Source organism: Morus notabilis, unplaced genomic scaffold, assembly GCF_000414095.1.
Source record: "Morus notabilis unplaced genomic scaffold, ASM41409v2 Scaffold361, whole genome shotgun sequence".
Lineage (NCBI taxonomy): Eukaryota > Viridiplantae > Streptophyta > Magnoliopsida > Rosales > Moraceae > Morus > Morus notabilis.
This window is the reverse complement of record NW_010357470.1, coordinates 148,560-172,087: the sequence shown is the minus strand read 5'-3', so window position 1 is coordinate 172,087 and position 23,528 is coordinate 148,560. Positions and strand designations below refer to the sequence as shown.

The 23,528-nt window shown below is 34.7% G+C and overlaps 3 protein-coding genes across 4 annotated transcripts; 2 read left to right on the top strand and 1 right to left on the bottom strand.

Annotated features, from left to right (window-relative positions):
- Positions 1–5,053: 5,053 nt before the first annotated feature.
- LOC112093123 (putative F-box/LRR-repeat protein At3g18150) lies at positions 5,054–6,277 on the top strand. The gene has a single exon (XM_024170986.1). The coding sequence runs from the start codon at positions 5,054–5,056 to the stop codon at positions 6,275–6,277; it is 1,224 nt and encodes a 407-aa protein (XP_024026754.1).
- A 5,634-nt stretch (positions 6,278–11,911) lies between these two features.
- On the top strand, positions 11,912–15,788 carry LOC21391497 (RWD domain-containing protein 1). Of its 2 annotated transcripts, XM_024171051.1 has the most exons (11): positions 11,912–11,982; positions 12,332–12,397; positions 12,513–12,580; positions 12,954–12,984; positions 13,093–13,162; positions 13,509–13,566; positions 13,858–13,986; positions 14,382–14,473; positions 14,934–15,018; positions 15,276–15,354; positions 15,512–15,788. In XM_024171051.1, the coding sequence occupies exons 1-11, from the start codon at positions 11,976–11,978 to the stop codon at positions 15,589–15,591; spliced, it is 765 nt and encodes a 254-aa protein (XP_024026819.1). In that variant the 5' UTR covers positions 11,912–11,975; the 3' UTR covers positions 15,592–15,788. The 2 variants fall into 2 exon arrangements, with proteins under 2 accessions (XP_024026819.1, XP_024026828.1); XM_024171060.1 differs by lacking the exon at positions 12,954–12,984 and having other exon boundaries at positions 13,098–13,162.
- Positions 15,789–16,035: 247 nt separating this feature from the next.
- LOC21391496 (NADP-specific glutamate dehydrogenase) lies at positions 16,036–22,787 on the bottom strand. Its single transcript, XM_024171016.1, has 16 exons — positions 22,530–22,787; positions 21,006–21,615; positions 20,635–20,764; positions 20,310–20,511; positions 19,923–20,009; positions 19,749–19,808; positions 19,583–19,669; positions 19,369–19,440; positions 19,095–19,150; positions 18,663–18,748; positions 18,085–18,175; positions 17,833–17,990; positions 17,596–17,687; positions 17,111–17,191; positions 16,883–16,956; positions 16,036–16,500 (listed from the first exon to the last, which is right to left on the bottom strand). Exons 2-16 carry the CDS (start codon positions 21,565–21,567, stop codon positions 16,425–16,427), a joined length of 1,914 nt encoding a protein of 637 aa, XP_024026784.1. The 5' UTR covers positions 21,568–21,615; positions 22,530–22,787; the 3' UTR covers positions 16,036–16,424.
- Positions 22,788–23,528: the final 741 nt, after the last annotated feature.

Below are 23,528 nucleotides of genomic sequence, written 5' to 3'. Positions count from 1 at the left end.
AAGACCAACTGTTCACATCAAGTTACTATTATTATTTGCTCTAAATAACATGAGAAAATTGAGGGAAAAACTTTCACTGCTTTTTTACTAGTTTGACAAATATCATTTCAAAGTTGCTAACTATAATAATAATCTATGTAAAGAAATATACAAACAAGAAAAGTTCTAATTTAATTTTCAAAGAGAATTAGGCTCGTTTATTTCACTAATTCGAGTTTAGAATTTGAGTTTTATTACAGTAAAAAACTATCAGAGACAGTCACATCTAATTTTTTATTACAGTAAAAAACTCACATTAAAAACTTAAATCAGTAAACTAAACGAGCCCTTAGAGATCAACAATTCACTGGTCCTCACAATTCCATTACAATTTCCAACGTCATGCTGATGATAACTCTCTTCTAACAATACCTTGCTCTCGTGTTGTTTTGAATAATTGCTGATGAGATCTCATTATGGTTCTCCCAATGATGGGTTGTTTTTTTTTTTTTTTTTTCCTTTTCTTTTCTCTTCTTTTTCCTCCCATTTGCTGTCTTCAGTTTACAAGGAATACACACAGAATAAGAATATTAAAAGAGAAGCTTCAAGAAGAGGTATTTTACAATCTTTTGCTCGCTTCATATATCTACTTGCATTTTAATTATACAGTAGAAGTACTCTCGTGAACTTTTGTTATTAATGTACTTGAAGGTTTTTCATTTAACTGAAGTTTAATCTCTTAGAAATTAAACAGCTTGTAATTACTATTAGGTGATTGGTAAATGTTTATGTATGTACTACAAAGGAGTGTACAAGTAGAGCCCTAAAAAATATGATGTAACGCTGTCCAAATAATGCTGATTCTAATTGGTTCTTCTTATCTCTTTGTACTAAAGCTCTAATGCAATGGTTTCTAGTTCAACGTTCCAACTAGACCCCATAAAATTTACTTACAAAAAATGCTTGGTAAACACATGCCAGCAAGTCTGTATACAGAATGGCGTTATCATTTTCATGAATGTACATAGCATGCAGACTAAGATTTTCTCAGCAATCTATCCTATTTACCCAACAGAAATTCTTCTTCTTTTCTGTTTGTTCTAAAGCTCTAATGCAATGATTTCTAGTTCAATGTTCCCACTAGACCCCAAAAAATCTACTTACAAAAAATGCTTGGTAAACACATGCCAGCAAGTCTGTAATGACGTTATCATTTTCATGAATGTACATAGCAGACCAAGATTTTCTCATAAATCTATCCTATTTACCCGACAGAAACTTTGTTCTTCTACTTCAAAATGCGAAAGGTTTCTATTGGGTAAAAATATTTATTAATATTGAAATAATATCTTACACATAACATAATTTTACTTATATTAAGATTTAATTAGTATAAGAGTTTATTATTTTTAGTTCGACTCATTCAATATTATAAGAAGAACCTCTTAATTACAATCCCTTAGTACAAGGGAAAACCTTTTGATTCTAATTAAAATAATAAATACTATTTTTTTTTTTTGTGAATTTGAGAAAATTTGGTTGATTTAAAATTGCGGCTAAACTCAGTGAATTTTGTCGAGTTGCCTACATACCCCGTTAAGAAATAAGTCACTTGTAGTTCGAATTTTAGGTTTTAAAAAATTAGATAATTCCCCGGTGTATGACCTAATTATGAGGAATTGACGCACTTTGAAATTTGATTTAGTTTAGTTTTAATTTTGTCTTTTATGAGGATTTTTTGAACTGCACCTAAATTTTAGATTGCCTACATATCCCATAGGGAATCAAGTCAATCGTAGTTCTTGAATTTGAATTTTTGATTTTGGAGAATTTCCTTGTATATGACCATATGAGAAATTCAAGGACATTTAAAAGTTTGATTTGGAATTTTACTTTAGAATTTAGATTTGAAAGTTATATTTGGATAATTCCCTGGTATATGACCTTATAGGGAATTAAAATGATCATTTTTGAATTTAGTGTTGAGATTTTTTTTTATTTGAATTTAGAATTTGCAAATTGTATTCAATCACCATATGATTTTATGAGACAATAAGCTCATCTTTTTTAGCTAAGAGACCATAAAGGAGCCTACTTTGTGCATTTTAAATATTTGGGTATTTAATATTCTGAATTTCTTTAAAATTTATCTTTTATCCCTTATCTTTTTTTAAATTTTATCATCTTCAAACCAAACCGATTAATTCAATTGTATAATATATATCTTTTTTTTTTTTTTTTTTACTGACAATTTAATTTCAAAAGAGATTTGGATTTCGCTCATCCCTTCTACACGGTTTTTTTTTTTAGTTGGAATATATTTGGATGTATATATATACATGTGAGCCATTATTCATAACTCCTATTGCAAACATCACAGCAAGTATAGCTTGCAGTCGTCATAGCAAGTACAGCAAGTACAGCTTACAATCATCACAGCAAATTTAGTGTGAGCTTTTGGTGTGTATATGTGTGTGTGTGTGTGTATATATATATATATATATATTGGTGTTTTGTGAAGATATTGAGAAAAAACTGAAGGTGACGGCTTGTTTGTTCTTTTTTTTAATATCTTCATTGTTTGTTGCTTTTCGGTGGGTATCATACTATTTATATGAATATTTTCATATAGATTATATGCACATAATTTTTTATATACCGATTTTGAAGGTGTAATTCGTACGAATTTTTCGTTCGAATTGCACTCAAAAGGTGTATCTTAACAATTTCTGACCTTTTTTTTTTTGCATATTGCTCCTTTTTTTCCCTCAGCAACAATTAATTTTTCTTTGTTTACAAATAATTAGGTGCATTCCTCTCTCTTTTTTTATCCTCATTTGTACATGTGCAGCCGTCCTTTTTCTTTTTCATTCTGGTTATATATATATATATATATATATATATATAACTAACTGTTGGTGCGGAAGAATGACAAAAATATCAAAATATATATTTATCTTATTATTTTGAAATACCGTACTGCACTTCTAAGGATGTATTTTCTTTTTTTTTTCTCACGTCACTATCACCTGCACACATACTTTTTATTTTTCTCTCACTTTTCTTCCACACACCTGCACACACAATTTTTTTTACTGCACACTCTTTTACCTTGCTGCACACACCAACGCCAACGCCTATGTCTCCAGAAAAGGTTTTCTTCTTCTTTTTTCGCTTGCTTCTTTCTTTATATAAGAGAATTCCGTAACAGTTACTTTCCTCTTTTTTGGCCATTACTCTACGTTCTGAAACGTGCGTATTTGATGCACCCTTTTGCCATCACTCCAGTTCTAAAATGTGTATATTTAATGCCCTTTTTTTTTTCTTCTTTTTAGTTATATTGATTAAGAACAGGGAAGAAGTCTTCAGGATTTCGATAAATCTATTAAGTTGCTGTTCAGAGTGTCTATAGATTTCGATAACCGAGGTAAACCTTTTGTTTTCCTCGGACTAAAAGGCATATTTTGAATTTACTCTTTAAAAAAAAAAAAAAAAGGTTTAGGAGATGTTTGGTTAGAGGATTCAAACTATGATTTGAATCATAGTTCAGGGTTCGCTACAGTGTTTTTTCTCACAAAAAATACATATAAATTGAAAATAATTCTAATAACATGATTTTAATCGATGAACTAAACGTCTCCTTAATGTTTTCTCTGATTGAGTTTCTGATTCTTCAAGATGTGTATATACACACACATATGTCGGTTTGTGTTTGTGTGTGAATGATTGTCCTTCTTTTTTCGCGAATAAAAATAAATAAACTCTTTGCGATAAAAGAAAAGTACATTAATCTTCCTTCCATTAAAAGTTAAAAAAAATGTCAAAATTAAATGGTGGGGGTCCTGAGTGTACAAAAAAAAAAAAAAAAAAAAAACCTTAGGTACATAGTTCAACTTTATTATTTATTGACGATTTTTTTTTTTCGGTGAGCTCTTTAACAAAAAAAAAAAAAGTTAACGTAAGGATTAAGCAATCTTTTTATAAACTTGGGATCTAAACTTTATGATTTCAAATATTGAGAACCCCAAATACCAAGAGTTAAAAAATTGTGGACGTTCCGCGCAAAATTTCCCATTTTAAACTAGGAAAACTTGGTTGCCATGTTTTTTTTTTCTTTTATAGTCAGATTTTTATTATTATCTTTTATAGTCTGATTTTTATTATTATCTTTTAGCGGATTTTTCTTTGTACTCAATGAATTTTTTTTCCACGTCATATGGTTATCCCCTTTTTTTCAATTTTTGAACTTTTTTTCAATTTTTGAATTCGGTAGTGTCTCTTTTTCTTCACGTATTTTAGGGGTTGTTCTTTTATAACAAAACTAACAAAAAATTTAAATTCAAGTAACAATTTTATTTAAGTTCACGTTATTTTAAGTTCTAATTTTATTCAACTTTATTCAAGTTATAACTTTAACTCAAATTATAATTCAAATTCAACTCAAAAATTATACACAAATCACACTACAAAAGAACATGTCCTTAATTTTCTGGGATATCTTCCTTGGTAGACGTTATTCTTTTGGGACATCACACAAACCAAAGTCTTGTAGGATTGAAAAAGCAGTTGCGAACGTGCGTCACACAGAACGAAAGTCTTGAAACTCTAGAGAAATACGAATCCTTGTCTACTTGAGTAACAAAAGTCTTGTAGATAATAAGCCTCGTACGCGGAACAAAGACTATAAATTCGAGAGGAAGTGTGAAGCGAAGTGCTGAAAATCCATCAAGGTATTATTCAGAGTGTTTATAGATTTTTTTTTCCTCCAAAATCAAGAAGACCGCGATCAGAGTTCTGTTGATTAAAAACAGGGAAGAAGTCTGCAGAATTTTAATAAATCTATTTACTGTTTAGAGCGTTTATAGATCTCGATAACTGAGGTAAACCTTTTGCTATCCTTGGACTAAAGATGCATATTTTGAATTTACTTTTTTTTAAAAGGATTTAATCTTTTCTCTGATTGAGTTTCTGATTCCTCAAGATGTATATATATATATATACACACACACACACACACACACATATGTCTGTTTGTGTTTGTGTGTGTGAATGCTTGTCCTTCTGTTTAGCTTGGATGGACGATGAAATCGATGATATAGATAGAGTCTCTGGCTTACCTGATTTTCTCCTGCATCGGATATTGTCTTTTCTCCCCCGAAAAGATGCGAACCAAACCTGTGTCTTGTCTAAACGATGGAATTATATTTGGGATACCTCCCCTGTATTTGACTTCGATCAAGATATTTATATACCCGACCCTATCGCGTTTACGCCAAAGTATAGGAAGCAAGCTCGGGAATTCATAAACTTTGTCGACAAGTCTTTGCAGAGATTCAGTTGCTGCAATTTGTTAATGGAGAAATTGGAGCTACGCATGCGTCTTATCGAGCGTAACCATTTTCCAATGATTGATCAATGGCTAGCATTATTTCTTAATCTAGATAGTGGAGTTCAAGAGATGCGCCTGATGGTCAAAACAGGTTACTCAGATTATGATGATGATGATGGTATCTACACTCTTCCTAAGACGACATTTGTGGCCAAATCAATAAGTGGTCCTTCCAAGTTGGATCGTCTTCAAAAACTATCACTGGAGTTCGTTAATATAAGTGAATCAGTTATCCAGAATATTGACCGTAACTGTCATAATCTCAACTATCTTTATCTTCAAAATATTTGTGGACTCAAAACTCTCCAGATTTCCAAACTTAACAAACTTGAGACGGTTACCATTGTTAGTACCGGATACTTGCGTGACCTTGAGAGCGTCAATATTGATGCACCAAATCTTAAATACTTCCGTATAGATGCAAATGGTCCTAAGTGTTGCATCAGTTTGAATTCATGCTATAATTTGAAAGAACTACGTTTAAGTGGTTGTGGGATCACCGATGACTTATTGCATTGGTATCCTTCTAGATTTCCCTTCATTGAAGTTCTTGAAATTTCCAATTGCAGCTTGTTGCGAAAGTTTGAGATTTCTGCTCAGCGCCTTAAGAGACTTCGACTCTTTTTTGGATGTCTTGGTGTTGAGAGGATTCAAGTCAATGCTCCAACCTTGTCAATATTTGAATGCATGACTTTTAATAAGCCTGTCTTAATTCCAGAGAATGTCCCATGTCTCATGAAAATTGTTTATGCAATGCATAGAGTTGCAGATAGTTCTTGGTTCTCTGAGTTAAGGAAATCTCTCGGACATCTGCCCCAGAGGAAACTCTTCACTGTGGAAATTCATCCCTGCAAGGCAAGTACTTATGCCAGTTTGTCCCTTTTCTCAAATATATACGCATGCTTATGAAAAAAAAAAACGAATGTCTTGTTGTTCTTGTGTAGTTTCTTGCATTTTTTTTATTGACATGTTACTGGTTTGTTGGTTGAAGATTAATTTTAATCTTGAAGAGTTAAGAAAAGGAGAAATCCCTCCGCTGATTGAAATCGATCATCTAGTGTTGATTTGCTATATCAGTGCTCCAATGAATTGTACAGCTCTTATCGATGGGGAGTTGTCATCCAAAGATATTATCAGTTCCCACACATTAAATGCACCAAAAAGACTGCATATGATACGCCCAACCTGCAAATTATAAGGACAAATGAGCGAATCTCCACTCTCCGAGCGAGTGTCAGCTCCCAAGAACAGAATATCAGCAAGGGGAAGAAGAAGAAGAAGAAGGAATTAGATAGAAAATAGAAGGGAAAGGAACAGAATGAAAGGATCTCTAGTTCATTGATACCCAATAATGTTCCTCTCAACACAACATATACCCCTCCTCGGTAAACCCCGAGCCAGAGGCGGATCTCCCCATAAAACAGAAATCAATTACAGCAATTGAAAGAAAAACAGAAAAATGAATCCAGGAGCTTCCATCACTCCCGAGGACTAACGCCCTTAACCATGCATACGACACTCTTCCCACTCAAACGACATAATCTCCTAACCACGTAGGAGGCCTTCTAACCCGGGTTGGGCCTTTTGGTGTTTCGTTGTTCCTCAACTTAGGTTGGCCCTCCTTTTCTGTCTCGCCCGTTTCTAGGCCTTCCTCTGGTAATTCCGAATCAATGGGCTGGGTCGTATCAGCATACAGGTATGGTTTTTACTTTTTTTTTTTAAACTTATTTTGCTAGTAAATGGCAAAATACATATTTTTTAGAACGTAATGTCAAACATGATTATCTTTGATGCATTATAATTTATACCTAAGCATTACATTTGTCTCGTGCTTGGTAGGTGGAAGAAACAAATATTTTTACTTAATTATTATTCATATTTTGATGCATATAGTTGGTGTTTACCTTGGAATTTGGACAATATCCCTGAGCATTGTGTTTAATGAATGGTTTAAGGAAACCATAAAATTGGGATAATTTATTTATTTTTATTCATTTTTCTAGGGTTTTTCAGTTTCAAACTCGGGTTCACAATGTGAGTTTATATAATATGTATATATTTATATATTTAGTATACTTTTCTGTGTGATTTTATAATATGTATATATATATATATATTTAACATGCTTTTTTATGTGATTTTTACACGAAAGTTTCTTGCTTTCTTGATTTGAAGGGATATGTTATTAGTAAAGTCCCACATTTGATAAGAAGTTGTCTGGTCCTTCGGATATTTTCCTTGACAATATATCCCTTCCAAAATATGTGATCTATCTAAGTTTTATGGACAAGTCTATCGATTGGACATATGTCAATAGATACTATATGATGTACTTTAACAAAGCTCATCATTAGGGAAAAATAACAGTTTAACGGAGATTAAAGAGTGGGGTCGGGCTCCGCTTTAGTTTGTTTGTTTGTTTTCTTTCTTTCTTTTTTTAAGTAAATAACAATTCTTTTGGGTCGGTTAGTTAGTGAAAATTATTATTGTTAATGTTTCTTTTTGTTTTTTAAATAAAATTTTTTGTTTTGCCTTGTAGGTTCTTCGTGAGAAGTTATTGGATAGAAAACACTCGAGTTGTTGTGGTTCTTCCCATATAAAATGTTGGCGTCACCATTTAAAAAATGTGAAGATGGAGAGAATTATAGAGGATGATCGGCTTCTTCGCTCATATCGTTTCTTATATTCATTTTTGTCACTTAAAAAAAATCGAGTAGTACGCTTCAAGTTGGAGTGGGAATTTTAAAACTTGATGCTTAAACTATTTGGAGTAATTATAGTAGTTAGTTTATTTATTTGATTTAAATATGCTTTTTGATTTGGAATGAGAAACTTAACAGTTTGAAATTAAATATGCATTTTTCATTATACTTTTATTGTTTTTTTAAGGGAATATTTTATTAATTTTTGGTACGTTTCATTTATGATTGATACAAAAAATAAATAAATAGAATATAAGTAAATGCTTTTACTTCTATTGTTTTGTCGCCGGCACCACATATGTGATCTGTCTTTTTTAATTTAACTAATAATACTCAAATTAAGAAATTAAGGAGACGTTTAGTTCATGGATTCAGAATCATAATTCAGAATCATAATTCAGAATCATGATTTAGAACTCAGTTTACGTGTGTTTTTTGTGAGAGAAAACATTGTAGCGAGTTACGAATCGTGATCCAAACCATGTCACAGATCTAAAAAATAATAATTTGAAGCGCAAAAAACTCTTCCATCTCAACACTTATTCTGAAAATGGCTAAGGGAACTATATACCCGACAGAAACTTTGTTCCTCGACTTCAAAATGCAAAAGGTTTCAATCATATCAATAGCTTGTTGATAATTAAGCCACAGAAAGTTGTCATTAGAATTCATCAGCAAAAAACCAAAAACTAGTCATATATATCATACATTCCCAACTTCACGAGACCAAGTTGTCTTAGGCAACTGAAGATGGAAATTGTGTGGATCAAAGGTAACATTGAAGTGGTTAGTTGCAAACTGAGTGCATGTGTCAGCAAACCTAATGGTTGAACCAGATTGTTGCGAATGCAAACCTGTCACACGGGCAGCAAATTGACTTGGTTGAGTGTTCTCTGCTCCTCTTTCTGGTTTATAAGAATTTTTCTTGCATGTTTCCCTGTTATGTCCAAGCTCATTACAAATGCAGCATCTTTTTCGATTACCAGTTGCTTGTCTTACATCCTTCGTATTCTTCAACCTGTTCTTCTTTTTCTCACTTCCTTTCGTTTTTGTCGGAGATGGGGTCTCTAATAACGTTACGTCTTGCAATAACTTCCTCATCAAAACATGGCACCGCCGTACTATTTGATCCCTGTCTCTGATTGAAAAGAGCCTTAAACTTCTCTGTTAATCTTCCAATTTCATGTTCTGCTTCTGCGAAGGTGTCTGCAAATTTGCAAGCATAGTAGGAGAGGGAATTGTAATCTGATGCCATAGCCTCTAATCTTGTTGTAACTTCAATAACATCAGGCGGAAGTAGTGTTGACAAAGGAACGCTTAGATCGACGACCATCTTTGCATCTTGTCGCCACCTTGGTTTCATTAGAGAGTCAAGAATACGTAGAATGCTCAAGTGTTTCATAACCGCAAAGATATGACAACAGGGGATACCATCAGTTTCGAAAAGAAAGCAGCCACACCAAAGGTGATTTTGAACGGGCGAGTATCTAACTTGATGGGGTACCTCTCCAAACCCAAACTTTGACAATTTAAAAATCTTGTAATCGTTAGTGTTATCGCAAGAGGTAACGGAGTGGGCATTTTGGTTACATATTTCTTTTGCGATGAGGTTGTAGATTGTCCTTGTTAACGTGGAAGCGACCTGGCGGTAGTAGGAGTTGAGAGGGTCAGATTCTAGAATTTGTGGTGAGGTGTGTCTACTGGTGAAATCATCATGCATTTCAATATACATTTTGTATTGCCGCATCTATTTGGCAGATAAAGTCCCGCATCAGGTGCTTACTATCAAGAAAGGGCCTCATATATGAGTTCATGGACTCACACCATTGAGTGCTACGCATGCCTCCAAAGAAATGACCTCGCAAGAAGGTTTCGGCCCAACTCCCCCTATTTGCATACAATGTCCCTGCCCAGTCATTGTCTTGTAGGTTGAAATCTTGTATTGGTTTTCTCCATATATCTTCAAACTCAGGCTCGTTGTAGTAGTTGTACACCAATTTGCTGAACTGAATTTTGAACTCTCCATTGGAGACATTGTTTTCTGCATCAGTCTCCAGATGCCGTGCACAAAGACGATGGATTGAGTTCGGAAAAACCTGTGATATAGCACTTCTCATGGCATCGTCTCTGTCACTGAGGATGACTTGTGGATGCTTATTGTTCATGCACACCAAGAACTGTTCCAAAACCCATGTCAAAGTCGATGTTGTTTCATCCGATAGAAGGGCGACTCCAAACACAGTAGTTTTGAAATGATGATTCACCCCCGACCATTATCACAAGTGGCTTGTTGTAAGCATTTGATCTGTATGCCATGTCGAATGCAAAAACATCTCCAAATATTGCATAGTCACGGCGTGATACCCCATCTGACCAGAAAACTGTGTCTAACCTGTTCTCATCCCCAACATTAAATCGACAAAAGAAATCGTCATCCCTAATGGGAAGACAAGTTAGATATCCCAGCGCACCCTCACAATCTGTTTCTATTCCCGCCGCTCTACCACCGACTCCCGACTTGCTGTGCAGATTTTTCTTCTGAAACCGCGACCTTTCCCGCCCGCCGCTCCGTTGCACAACGTTTTCCAGGATACTAAACGTTCTTATCCCGACCCTCTCCATTGCAGGGACTCGCTGGCTTTTGCCTGTAACTGGAACTTGCTGCTTCTACCGCAAGAACTGAATCTCGGAAAGGGAAGCTAACTCATGGTTGTGATCAGGATTGAAGGAATTTACTATCCACATGTTTGTATGTCTATCTACTTTAACCTTTAATTCGGGACAAGCTTAGCTTCTTTCTTTCGGTTCTGCAAATTCAGCCACTTTTCACTTCTGAATCCTTCTCTTGAGCACACCCAGTGGCGCTGCCACTCGACTTTGTCCTTATCACGCCGAACATTTTCTTTCCTAACGGTGAAACCTTTCCACTTGGCGTAGGAGTAGTAGAAGATTTGCCAGTGCTTTACAGAAATCCAGTTTCTTGCCAACCACGTCTTCTACACCAATTTTATGCGGTGGCTAATCTATCTCAAGAAGCTCCGTAAGCCGCGATCAATCCAATTCCACATTTTCCGTCCTTTCCTGGTCATCAACTTGGGGTTGGGAATCCAACTCCATCAAATTTTGCATTTGTACCAACATCGATTTTGAAGTTATTTTTGTTTTTATTTTTTATATTTTTTAAGGGAAAAAAAATAAAAACAGAAGAGAAATGATAGTTTCACATAATTAGATAAAAAATAAAAATAAAAATAATTTTTTTAATTTAGTGGGGAATGAGATTAATTATTTTTTATTTTTTTATTTTTATTTTTTTTACTTGAAATAAAAATATTAATGAATTTTTTTATATTGAAAAAAAATTTCTGATAAAATTATAAAACGTATTTTTAAAAATAATTTTAAAAATGTTTTTATTTTTATTTTTATATAAAAAATAAAAATATTTTAAAACGAATTTTAAATGCACCATTAACATTTCGATTAACTGTTTATGTTTGATCGCCATAAAGTTGTAGTCATACGTTGATGTGTTTAACCAAAAAATAGTTTTTACGAATGAGATGGAGAAAATACCTGGAAATTTTCACCGAGAAGAAAGAAAACGGAAGTAGTCAACTATCTCCGGAACTGGGAGTGCGAAATGAGGAGAACTGCCAAGGCCATGTCAGGCCTATGATACGGTGTCGTTTTAATTTTTTTAAGCAACCAGTGCTCGGGTCGGGTCGCAAGTAACACATGACGTGTCGTGTCGCCAAGCACGCGCTCTGCGGATATCGGCTCGGGTCAAGAAGTCGGGTATTCTTTTAAACTGCCCTAGGGGGTGGTGTTTTTGCTGACTGATTTGCCTGTACTTTTGGTCCGGAAACGAGGAGAGTGAGTGAGAAGAGCAGCGAATCGCAAACATGACGGGTAAATTTGATTACGATTTTATTTTGATCTTGATTCAACCGTAATTCCATGGCATATCGCTTTCTCTGCTATGTTTGCTCTCTCAGTAATGGATGTTTTCCGTAGAAAAAAAAAAGTTTGTGAAAGTGGGATCAGATGGTTTAGTGCTGATTTTTGTTATGTTAATGATAATGATGCAGAATTCTGATTGATTGCAAGTAACACTTATGGACGTTAAGCTTAAAGTAAAAACCATACAATTGAAATTATTCGCAGTTCAAGATCACAACTTTATCATGGGAATGGTGATAATATTAATTTTGAACTAAATGGGTCTTGTATTTTTTTTTTTTTTTTTTTTTTTTTGCAGACTATGCACAAGAGCAGGAGATGGAACTTGAAGCATTGGAAGCCATACTTATGGATGATTTCAAAGGTATATTATTTGCACATATTAGCATAGATCGGTAGAATTCAAGTTGTTGTTATTGTCCTTCTCTTCAATAACTATATGTAATGAAGTACTATTTTTGTTTGGTCTTTCATCCCAGAAATTCACTCAGGAGAGAGTGGGTTGAATACTTCCAACAGGTGCTTTCAGATCATAGTGACTCCACAGGTATGGAATACATTTTTTTTTTCCTTAAACTAACTGGTACATAGTGTGATAAGCTTATAATGGTTGCGAAAAGTAATCATTGGGTTGTTTTAGCATTCCACTTTGCTTACAACGGTTAGGTAAAAGCTTAGCTGACTAGAATTAAACTTTGTCCTAGCTAATTATGTGAACCCTAGGACGAGATAAAGAATGTCCATGCGGAGCTTGAAGGGTTGAATTAAAAGTGTACAGTTGGGTATAAGTTAGAAATTTGTTTAAGGTTTTAACTTTTCTACATCATTTAAAGACTGCCAATCAGTTATTTCCCTTCTGCCACATGGCTTAAAATGACTGAAACTGTCCTTGATGTATCTTTCTGCTTTACGCTCAATAGGATGATGATGCAGAGTTTGAATCAACACTAGGTCAGTTACGTTACGGACTTCTGAATTTTTAAGGATTGTCTTGTTTGTTTTAGTTTTGGATCTTTAGACTTACTTTAACCTTTACAATTTTGAAAACGTCTGTTGCAGTTCAGTTGGGTTTGATTTTCTCGCACACTGAAAAATATCCTGATGAACCTCCGCTTTTAAATGTTAGAAGGTAAGCCCAACTGTTCACGTCAAGTTACTCTGTTGTTATTAGCTCTAAATACCCAGTTTTGAATGGAAAGACTTTGGCTTTCCCTGCTCGTTTGATAGGTGATAATTTTCAATTCAAAGTTGTGTAATTGGAGTATCGATACAATAGGGAAAAGTTTTGACTGCTTTTTGAAGTGAATTAAAGATGTGGGGGAACAACAATCCACTGTTCCTCACAACTCCAAATTACAGTGTCATGTTGATGATAACAATACCTTGCTCGCAGCTTTGTGTCATGTTGAATATTTGCTGATGAGATCTTATTTTGGTTCACCCAATGATGATTTTTTTTTCCTTGCTATCTTCAGTTTACGAGGAATACACACGGAAGATCTTAGAATATTAAAAGAGAAGCTTCAACAAGAGGTATCTTTTGCACACTTTAGCTCTGCTTGCGTTTAAAATTATACAGTTCATCTCACTTATTCAGAACATGCTTTCAAGGTTGAGACTTATAGTCCTCAGTAGCGTAAGTGTAGACTCTTGTGACCTTTTGTTAATTTACTTGAAGATTTTCATTTAAGTTGAACGTGATTGGTATTAGATAAAGAGTAATGTTAGCACAACTTTGATTGCAAAAAAAAAAAAAAAGAAAGAAAGAAAAGATGTGATGCTGTCCAAATAATGCTGATTCTTATTCCATTGTAACTTTTACAGGCATCTGAAAATCTTGGTATGGCTATGATCTACACTTTAGTTACATCAGCTAAGGAATTGCTTTCTGAACAATTTGGTCAGGACAGTAACACTGAAAATGTTGAAGCAGAAGAAGCAGAAAAGGAAGATGTATGGTTCTTTCTCCACCATCTTGATATCTCTTATTGTAGTGGCTGTGTATTTTATGAATTTCGAGTAAAGAGAGAATTTTGTTCCTGAGCTTTCCTTGAAGTGACAGACTATGCTGCCCAGGCTTTAATGCAATGGTTTCTAGTTCAGCGTGGCTCTTTCTACCTGTCCATAAAAGTTCAAAGCTTTCTTAGAAAATAATCCCCTCCCAGAATTTCAGGCTTTAAGAACCAAAAGCTGCTGTGTAAAATCCATGTGAAGTTGACGTGGAGTTACTTGCTTATGCTCGGTTATTTGTAGTCTGCATGTTTTCCATGGAAATAGAACTGAACATGGTTGTAAGTATTCCTATAATTCTTACTAACAGATTATGTGTCCTTCCTGTTATCTTTCAGATAGTTGTACCGCATGGAGAACCAGTGACTGTTGAAACATTCCTGGCATGGAGAGAGAAATTTGAAGCGGAGTTGGCGCTCGAACGTGCCAAGTAAGTCATATTATCATACATTTTCTTTCTATGTCTTGCTTTCCAAGATATTATGCTCTTCTCTGATTTAGATTACTGATGTTTCCCAACCGTACAACACTTGAGATCATCTCAAAGCACATCCACATTCAAACAATATTATTTATCATTTTACGAGTTCAATAATGACTTTTTCATGGCATGATAACTTTTTTTCCTTATAAAAGCTTGGAAATCCATTGTTAAGTGTGTGTGTGCGCGCGCGCGCGTATACTAGCATGGCAAAAGAAGTTGAATCTCATCTAACATTCTAAAAAATTAAATATATGCATCTATGCATTCAACAGTAAGGGTTATATGGCATTATAAATTTATTTTACGATGTCTTTGGCTGCCTGGAAACGTGGGAGAACTAGATAGCTAATATACTTTTGCTTTTCACCTTTACGTCTGTTAACATAAGATATGCTCCGATTTTTAGGTTAATGCCCGAGTCTGCTCTCACAGCACCTAAGGATAAGAAGCTAACAGGCAGACAGTGGTTTGAAAGTGGAAAAGCTGCTGCGGTACTTAACTTTTCCTTTAGACTTTGTACCTCCCTTCAACGTAGTCAAATAGTGCAGAAAATACTAATAATGACATCAACTTGGTAGTTAATCTGGAATCTTTAAGTTGTTTTGGTGGTACAAAGATAATCATTTTTAATCTATTTGAACCGTAATTGAGTCTGAAATGCTCTCTTTTGAAATGTAAAAATGAGAACAACTTCTTATAACTTGTGAGGAATGAGCAATAATAAACAGCCTGTCTCTTTCTTTTGCAGAAAGGTGCAGCCACAGTCAATGAAGGATCTGATGAAGAGGACGAGGAAGATATCGACTTCGATGATGATGATTTTGAAGGTGATTCTCTCACACCTTACCTACAAGTTCATTTTTGATGATATGAAAACTTAAATAAGCATATCAGTTAGCTTTTAAAATATGAATGTGGTTGATGAGCATCTTTGTTTGAAAATATTCGATGATGTAACAATCTCGTTCTTTTGTGTGATTGCAGATGACGAAGAAGATATGCTTGAGCACTATTTGGCTGAGAAATCAGACTCATCCTCACATTCTTTGAGGAGAGCCAACTAAATGAACGTTTGTGGAGCATTTGTTGGCCTTAAAAACTTGCACTCGTCCCTTTTTGGCATCAAGTCCTTGCTTGCACTTAGTGCGATAAACATATCTTTTAGGTGAAAGATGTAATTAGATAGGGGTGAGATGGATTGAGAGAGATAAAGTGTTGTAATTTGGAAACTTCGTTCATCAATTTAAGTATTTATTTTCCATGAGAAATACTATAAAAAAAGTTTTGTTACTGGATATGAACTTTTGAATTGCCTCCTTTAGTCTTTTTACGCTTTTAAGACAAGTTTAGTCCAGGTTTATAATCACAATGATCATATCCTGAAACATCCAAAATATGGTTCATTATGTGTTTACCTCACACTTACGCAAATGCTTCAAACTTCAGCTGCAGGAGTGTTGCTACACATTCATCCAATAAATGGTTAAAATTTTATTTCCAATCTTTTGAATAGTCGACAAGAGTACGATTAACACATTTTGCATCTCAATTGGGACAGATACAGACAATTCCGACCATTAATTTTTTTGGAGGCACTTCTGCAACCATTACAAAGACTACAAGAGTATAATCGCTACACAAATTTTCCTGCATAATGTGTTTATTTCAATTTCTCCTCCGCGAGCTATCCTCTTTTTCCATGCATAAGCCATTAAGATGCACATATGTTACAATGGAAGCTCCTATGACTTCAACTCGGATGAGCATAGTAGCACGGATCTCCAATCCATACAGAACAATTCCGGTAATGATCTGCACCTTGCAACCACCATACATTTGTCTCTCGGGAAGGAGGAACCATCTTTTGAATACCATTTAAGTAGTTTTACAACATCTTCTACACACATCCTTGATCAGTCATGGCTTGTGCAACAGTTAGGAAAGCAGAGATGACAGCTCCGTGTTCCAAAGCCCTAACAAGAAGTAAGCAAAACAGGGGGGAATAAGGAAAATTGGTCCTTTTGGGAGCAGAAGAAAAACTATGCGTGCAAATCTTCCCATGTTTCTGTAACTCATTAGTTCTAAAATTGCTTAACCACTGTATGGAATTTCACCTTAACAGCATAACTCCTCTAATGCATAGCAAAGTTGGAGTGAGGAGCAAAGATATTTGTTCTAAAGGGGGGTAAAAACAAAACAGAAAAAGAAAAGAGTACCCCTACCAGCTTCTAATAATGGCGCAACAAAAGTGGGAAAAGAAAAGGGCCTTCACTTTGGAAGGGATTCCTTGTCTGTATTTTGCTCCAAAAAGGAGAAAGGGCAACATAAATTGATCGAAGTGAATAAAGTACTTACTCAGGGCTCTCTTTCTGATAACCAAAATCAGTCGCAGCTTTGAGAGCTCTCTGGTAAGTCTGCTTCATTGCTTCCTGGAAGTTGGGACGTGAATTGAGAGTGGAATCATAAAATACATATACAAGCTCAAGTTCCGATTTATCAAAAATAACCAACCAAGAATTTTAATTTTCTATGATCACGTTTAGTTGAAACTCCCCATGACTAGTGATAAAGGATATTACTCACCTGCAACTTAGATTCAAAGTCCTCGGGTGACCAGTTCATCGAGTTACACTCGTGGTTTAACTCAAGTTCTCCAGCAACGACCTGAAGCCAAGGATATAATATTATACTAACTCAAAGACAACAGGTATAAACGAGAGCCGTACATATGAGGATGCATATCAATACAATTAAACTATCTTTGCTGATCCAACTGCCAAATTACTCGAAGAGTAACAAAGTTTATCACATGTTCTACCCATTATTTTGTGCATCTCGTAGTTCCATATAGAAACTTCCTTGTTTTCTTTTTTATTTGGCTCTCAACAAAGAAACTTTCTTAGTTGTCGTTGAATTTCGCAACATTTTACAATTAATCGGCTTGCCTTGTATTTAACAAATTTAACGTCAAATTTAACCAACACAAAAAGAAAAAAAAAAGAAAAAAAAGCACATTTCTGATTAAAAAAATAAATTATATAGGCATATATACATAATGAAAATCGCACCCCTCCAGCACCGGCAGCCATGGAAGGAGCAATAAGGACATTTGCTTTTCGCAGAACATCAACTGCTTCAGGAGTGCAGGGCATGTTTGAACCTAAAACATTCCCAACAAATCATAAGTTCATATTCATATTTATCTTCAGTAAATCAGGAAATAAATATCAACAAAAATAAAAGTATAAAATAAGGAAAAAAATACAGACACGCACGGCCAATGCACATTTATTGAAAATTCCTACCTTCTACTACTATACGACAACCTGAATTAACCAAATTAATGGCATCAGATTGATCGATTTCATTCTGTGAAGCACAAGGAAATGCAACATCACACCTCTCATTCCAAGGCTTTGCTTCATCATAATACTTGGACCGAGCATAAGTCTTTGAATAGTCTCTGCACATGCCACGTGTTAAAATAGTGGACCCCAAAAAGTAATAAAGCAATTTGGTATTTAATTGTTGCTAAGATGAGAGTCATAGATACACACCTTAAACTTCTCTGTTGAGCTTTAATATCTCTCAGAAAAGATATTTTCATATAATCGAATCCGTCCTCATCTACCAGATACCCTTTTGAATCTGTGCAATCGTTTTTGTTGACAAAAGATATCTACTTTTATAACTAAGAAAGAAAAATAAAAGCTTAACAAGATTATGGAAATTCTAAGTTCCTGAAATAAAACGGCAAATGCTTAACATATGTTAAGAGATTGAAAACAGTCTAAATTGTGCACATTTTGAACTTGTTACAAAAGAAATTTACCATAATAAATATTACATAAAACTAATCATGCTTGGAATAGAAGAGTTGTGCATCATACAAGCAGTCCATGATGCGATTAAATTTAATATGCCGAGATCATTGTTGAACACCACAAGTGTTTATCAAATCACTTGAGCTATACATACAACACGAATTTCACATGTAATTAATTAAACACCTACGAAGTCAAAAAAAAACAAAAAAACAAAAAAGAAAAAACTGACGGAACCATACAGATCAAGAATGAATCTTCTGAAAAAAACCAACTTTTACCCAGTTCAATAAGTTCTTACGAAAATTTACCAGACACTGTGATAGGAAGAGCACCATAAGCAATAAGCTTCTCCAGAACATGCATTGCAATTTTTCCAGAACCGCTTACGGCACATCTGGAGGTCAAATTCATAGAGAAGTACTTCAGTGCTCAGAAGCAATCACGAAATAATCATTGTCAAGCTATTGTTAAGTTCATGAGCTATATTTAGTAATTAAAAAAAACCCTCAGTTGACCATCCATGTAAAACATTACACATCGCACTTTTTTTTGGCATAACTGAGAATAAACATTGCTATATTAATTGAAAAGCTGGCAAGCATTCATATGTAAATCTAAACACATTGAGAACAGAATATTTGGTAATTTACATTCAGTGTGAGTGCGATCCAATGTTGCTAGACTGTGTAACTAGCTTCTAGAATCCTGTGAAAATCTTCTAAAAGTTCCAAGCAACAAACCTTAATCCTTTGAGTTCCTTATTCATGTCTGCAAGTATGAGCTGTGCAAAGAATACCTGCAGAGCATGTGAAACCTCATCAACTTCCACACTTCAAGATAAGATACAGATAACTCATCGAATCTGTTATTAGTTAGGACATCCATCATTATAGATAGTAAAACCTCATATATATGATATATGGGAGACACATAGAGAGGTAACACCAAAGAAACCTTAACCCCATCCCCACCCGCCACATACGAAGATCACCAGAGAATTGTGATAATAATTACCAGCCCATATCCAGTAGCTTCAGTTCGAAGGCTAGAGCCAGACCAAAATATCCTTGGCCCTGTAAAACTTCCCTGCATACGTAAGGCATACGTATGGAAACATAAAGACAAATCACTCTACAGATTCATGATGAACATTCATAAAGTAACTTACATAAAGACACGTGAATATAAATGGTAAAAACTACATACTTTGTTACAAGTATTTAGGTACCTGATAATGACCTGCTAACCGTCTATATTGTCCAAAAAGATATCCCATTTCCCTAGTGCCAACGCCCATTTCCTCAGAAGGAAGGTCCTGGATAATAAACAGAGAAAATTATATCTAATATGGACAATATTGACATCGATAGAGCATCAGAGCATTACTCAATTACCTTGTCAGGACCCAAATAGCGATAGATCTCATTCATGAAACTTTGGCAAAAACGCATAATCTGCCAGGGTACAAGATAATATTTCAGTATACCTGAGAAGGTTCTTGCACACACAAGTGCGCATTTTATAACTAAATAAACCACGACCTTGACATACAATATTGGATATTTTACCTCATTATCACTTTTCCCTTTTGGATCAAAATCACTTCCACCAGCTGCCCCTCCTATTTTGTATGGCGATAAGGCATTCTTTAAAGTCTGTGGACAAGAAAAAATCAGCACGTAGCAATCACAAAACTAGATTCATTCCCTATCTAAAAGGCTTGAGAGAAATCAAACTTCCAATAATCCCATTTCATTTAAGGGGGTCAGTTTAGAAATTGGAATATATAGGGTTCAGGCTTTCTACTCTATCTCGAAAGCAGTACTAGTACATTATAGGGTCCACACTAGATATTCAAAAATGAAATTCAACTTACAAGTAAGATGGGTACGTTGAGCAAATTCTTTACATAATGTACCAAACAATAGAAGAGAAGACAAATAAAAATACACTACCTGCTTAAATCCAAGGAACTTTGCAATACTCAAGTTCATTGATAGATGAAATCGCATACCACCTCTACATGGACCCAAGGCCTGATTAAATTGTACCCGAAATCCTCGGTTGACATGTGTCTCGCCTCTATCATCCACCCATGGAACTCGAAAGAGAATCATACGCTCAGGTTCTAACAAGCGCTCCATGATGTTGACATAACTGAAACATATCAGAGCCACTTTATTAGATTTCTTAAAACCCAGCAGTATCAATAAGGAAACAAAAAAAAGAGAATGAAAAAAAAAAGAGAATGAACCTTTTTTATAACCAAAGGGAACTTACTGAGAATTTTTGGCAATCACCCTTTCTAGGGCATGAACTACTACTTGCACTGATTGTATAAACTCAGGCTCATGAGGATCCCTTTTGAGTGCAGCTTCGACTATAGATCCAGCCGTCTTCGACATAAGAGCTACAGTTTAAAAGAATTCAAAACTCATTGAAAAAACGAGAACATAGACACTAAAATCTGCAACTACTAAAACCATAGTTTCAATTTATAAACCATTAACCTAAATGCTGAATTCAAAGATGAAAAACCACCGAAATAGCAGATCATATAGAAGAATATCTGAAAATTGAGGAGCACAAATGAAACTTTAGAAATTTAAATGCAACCCAAAAAACTACAGTACATGAGGTAATTTGCTAACCTTTTACATAAACGGGTTTGTCAACAATAATCTTATCCTTGGAGGCCATTTGAAGCCGAAGAGCCTCTTTGTGAAGTAAGCTATTGTTGTGCTCCTCCAATGCACTCATCTGCATATTCCGGCTGCCCTCATTTCCATAAGGGTTCCTTCTATGCTTCCTACCATACTCTCTACAAACGGAGCAAAAAATCCTCGCTGTCCCCTCCTTGACATCAACATAAGCCCATTTGTAGGTATCAGCCCACTCCTCTCTCCATCTTTTGACAACTTTCTTTTTCCTCTTTACGGGTTGTGTTTTCGACATATCTTGATCTTCGTTAGGGAGTTGAGACACCATTACTATATGCTTACTCTCGTCATGATCCTCAGCAGAAGGTTCTCGTGATGGGCCACCAATAAGAGGTGCGTTAGAAAACGAAGGATCGTCATCCCCAGGTCCAATTTCTAAATCGATCTCTTCTCCAATCTCCCTAACCACCAAGTGATGCCTCTGTGCGTGCTGAATCAAGTTCATATCATCCATCGCAGAATTCATCCCCAACCCACTGGCTGGTAGCAACATTCAGCATGACAGTCTTATGCACAAGTCACAACATGAACTCTGAAATATCTGTTAAACATCACATTGTCAACTTCTGTGGCTAAATTGTCCTAATTCAAACAGTCGATGAGAAATGAGTTCTTGAGAACGTGGTAGATAAACAAAAGCATAAATTCAATAAAACGCAACGTCATATATTATATTCCTTAGAACCAAATTGTTTTGAAACCCAACCAAATTGCATTACTACTTACCCAGCAGTTTCTCGGCAACTACTAGCAAATATACAGAACATAGTACACAAATCAAATCATGTAACAAATCAAAATATGCTTCAACTACTTAACATTTCACTACATGACACGAGTTCATCCTCCAAATAGAAACAGAAACAAAGCAAGATCCAACAATCAACCACCATGTTGTAACTCTATAAATATCCACAAAACTGCAAAACCCTCAAACTTCCCCGTTATCCTAATATTATCTCATCTTTCCATACGATTTAAGAATTCAGTCTACTTTAACATCCCTCGAACTGACAAGATAAGATGAACAAGAAATTCATAAATTTCACAATTATTGGTGGGAAATTAAACATTTCTCTTTGCCTAGTACAACAATTTGAGAACTTTCGACAACATTTAGAGGATTCTAGCAGCCAAAATAATAAGAGAAAACAGACTCAATTCTCGTCCAGTAAGTGCGCCTCAGGGAATCACCAATCCCAAACAAAACAAATATCAATGCGGGAAATCTTTCAATTACCCAAAACAACAATAAGAACACACTAGAAAATCAATATTTTTTTTCATAACCACGAGCTTTTATACAGGAGTCAAGAGCCCACAAGTACAATAGCAACAATTCTTCGGCTTTTCAACACAACCATGGTGTGGTCTTCGATTTTAACAATACCCAGAAGTTAAATTTCAATTTTGAAGTAAACCCAGAAGTTAAAATCAAGGAAGATGATCAAGTACCGTTGGATGGAAGAGAGAAAGATGACACACTATAATTGCAGTTTCAAAGTGGCTTTTAAAGCACTTGTTTTGCTCCAAAACTTAAAAAATGTAAGCATTTCCTAAAATTCTCGAAAGATAAACTGAGAAAGATCTCAATTTGGCCCTCTGATCAGATTCTTCAGTGAGGGAGATTGTAGATTAAGAAATAGAAACTTTTTTTTTTTCTTTTTGGCTGCGAGGTGGGTGAATTCCTCTAGTTGGACTAACTGCAATTGTTTTGTGCAATATCAGGGTAATTCTTTTCTATTATTATTATTTTTTTCTTTGGCCAAAAAAGATCGGCATACCATTCAAAAATAAGATCGGGTAATTTATGTAAATAAGTAAGCTTATTCATATTTTCTTGAAAAAATGTCGCTCCCATTAATATTCTATTCGGTTGACTTCTGAGGATTTAAATTTCTATTTTGACCTTGGATGCAAAATGCTCTATTTTTTTAGAGCAATTATAAGATAAGTTTTTTATTTTTTATTTTTCAATTTCTCTCAATATATCATTTTATTTTCGTACTCATTCAATATTATTTTTATTCTCAGGTTTTGTGATGCTGCATCATCTTTAAGAATGCTGTCTGCGTTGATTTAATTCTCCATTTATGGAATCTTATGCATTGACAATCATCCAAACTATGAAATAATCTAACTCTTTTGTAATGACTTGAGATTGTTATTGTCAGATGTACCTATTTTTTTAGAAGATAAATTATGCCATTTGTATAAAGAAATTGATAGGGCTGCTCGTATCTTGGCTGGTTATACTTTTAATATCGATAATTAACTATTTTGGTCAGAGAAAATTCCAACACTCATAAAATCTATTATTGTAACTGATACTTATTCTCATTAATAATAACAATTTTTATTCTTTAAAAAACAGTGAAAAGAATATTGTATATTAAATGTAACTATTTTGTGAAAATCTTAGTTATTTTGTGACTGGAATGTGATTCTCTTTGT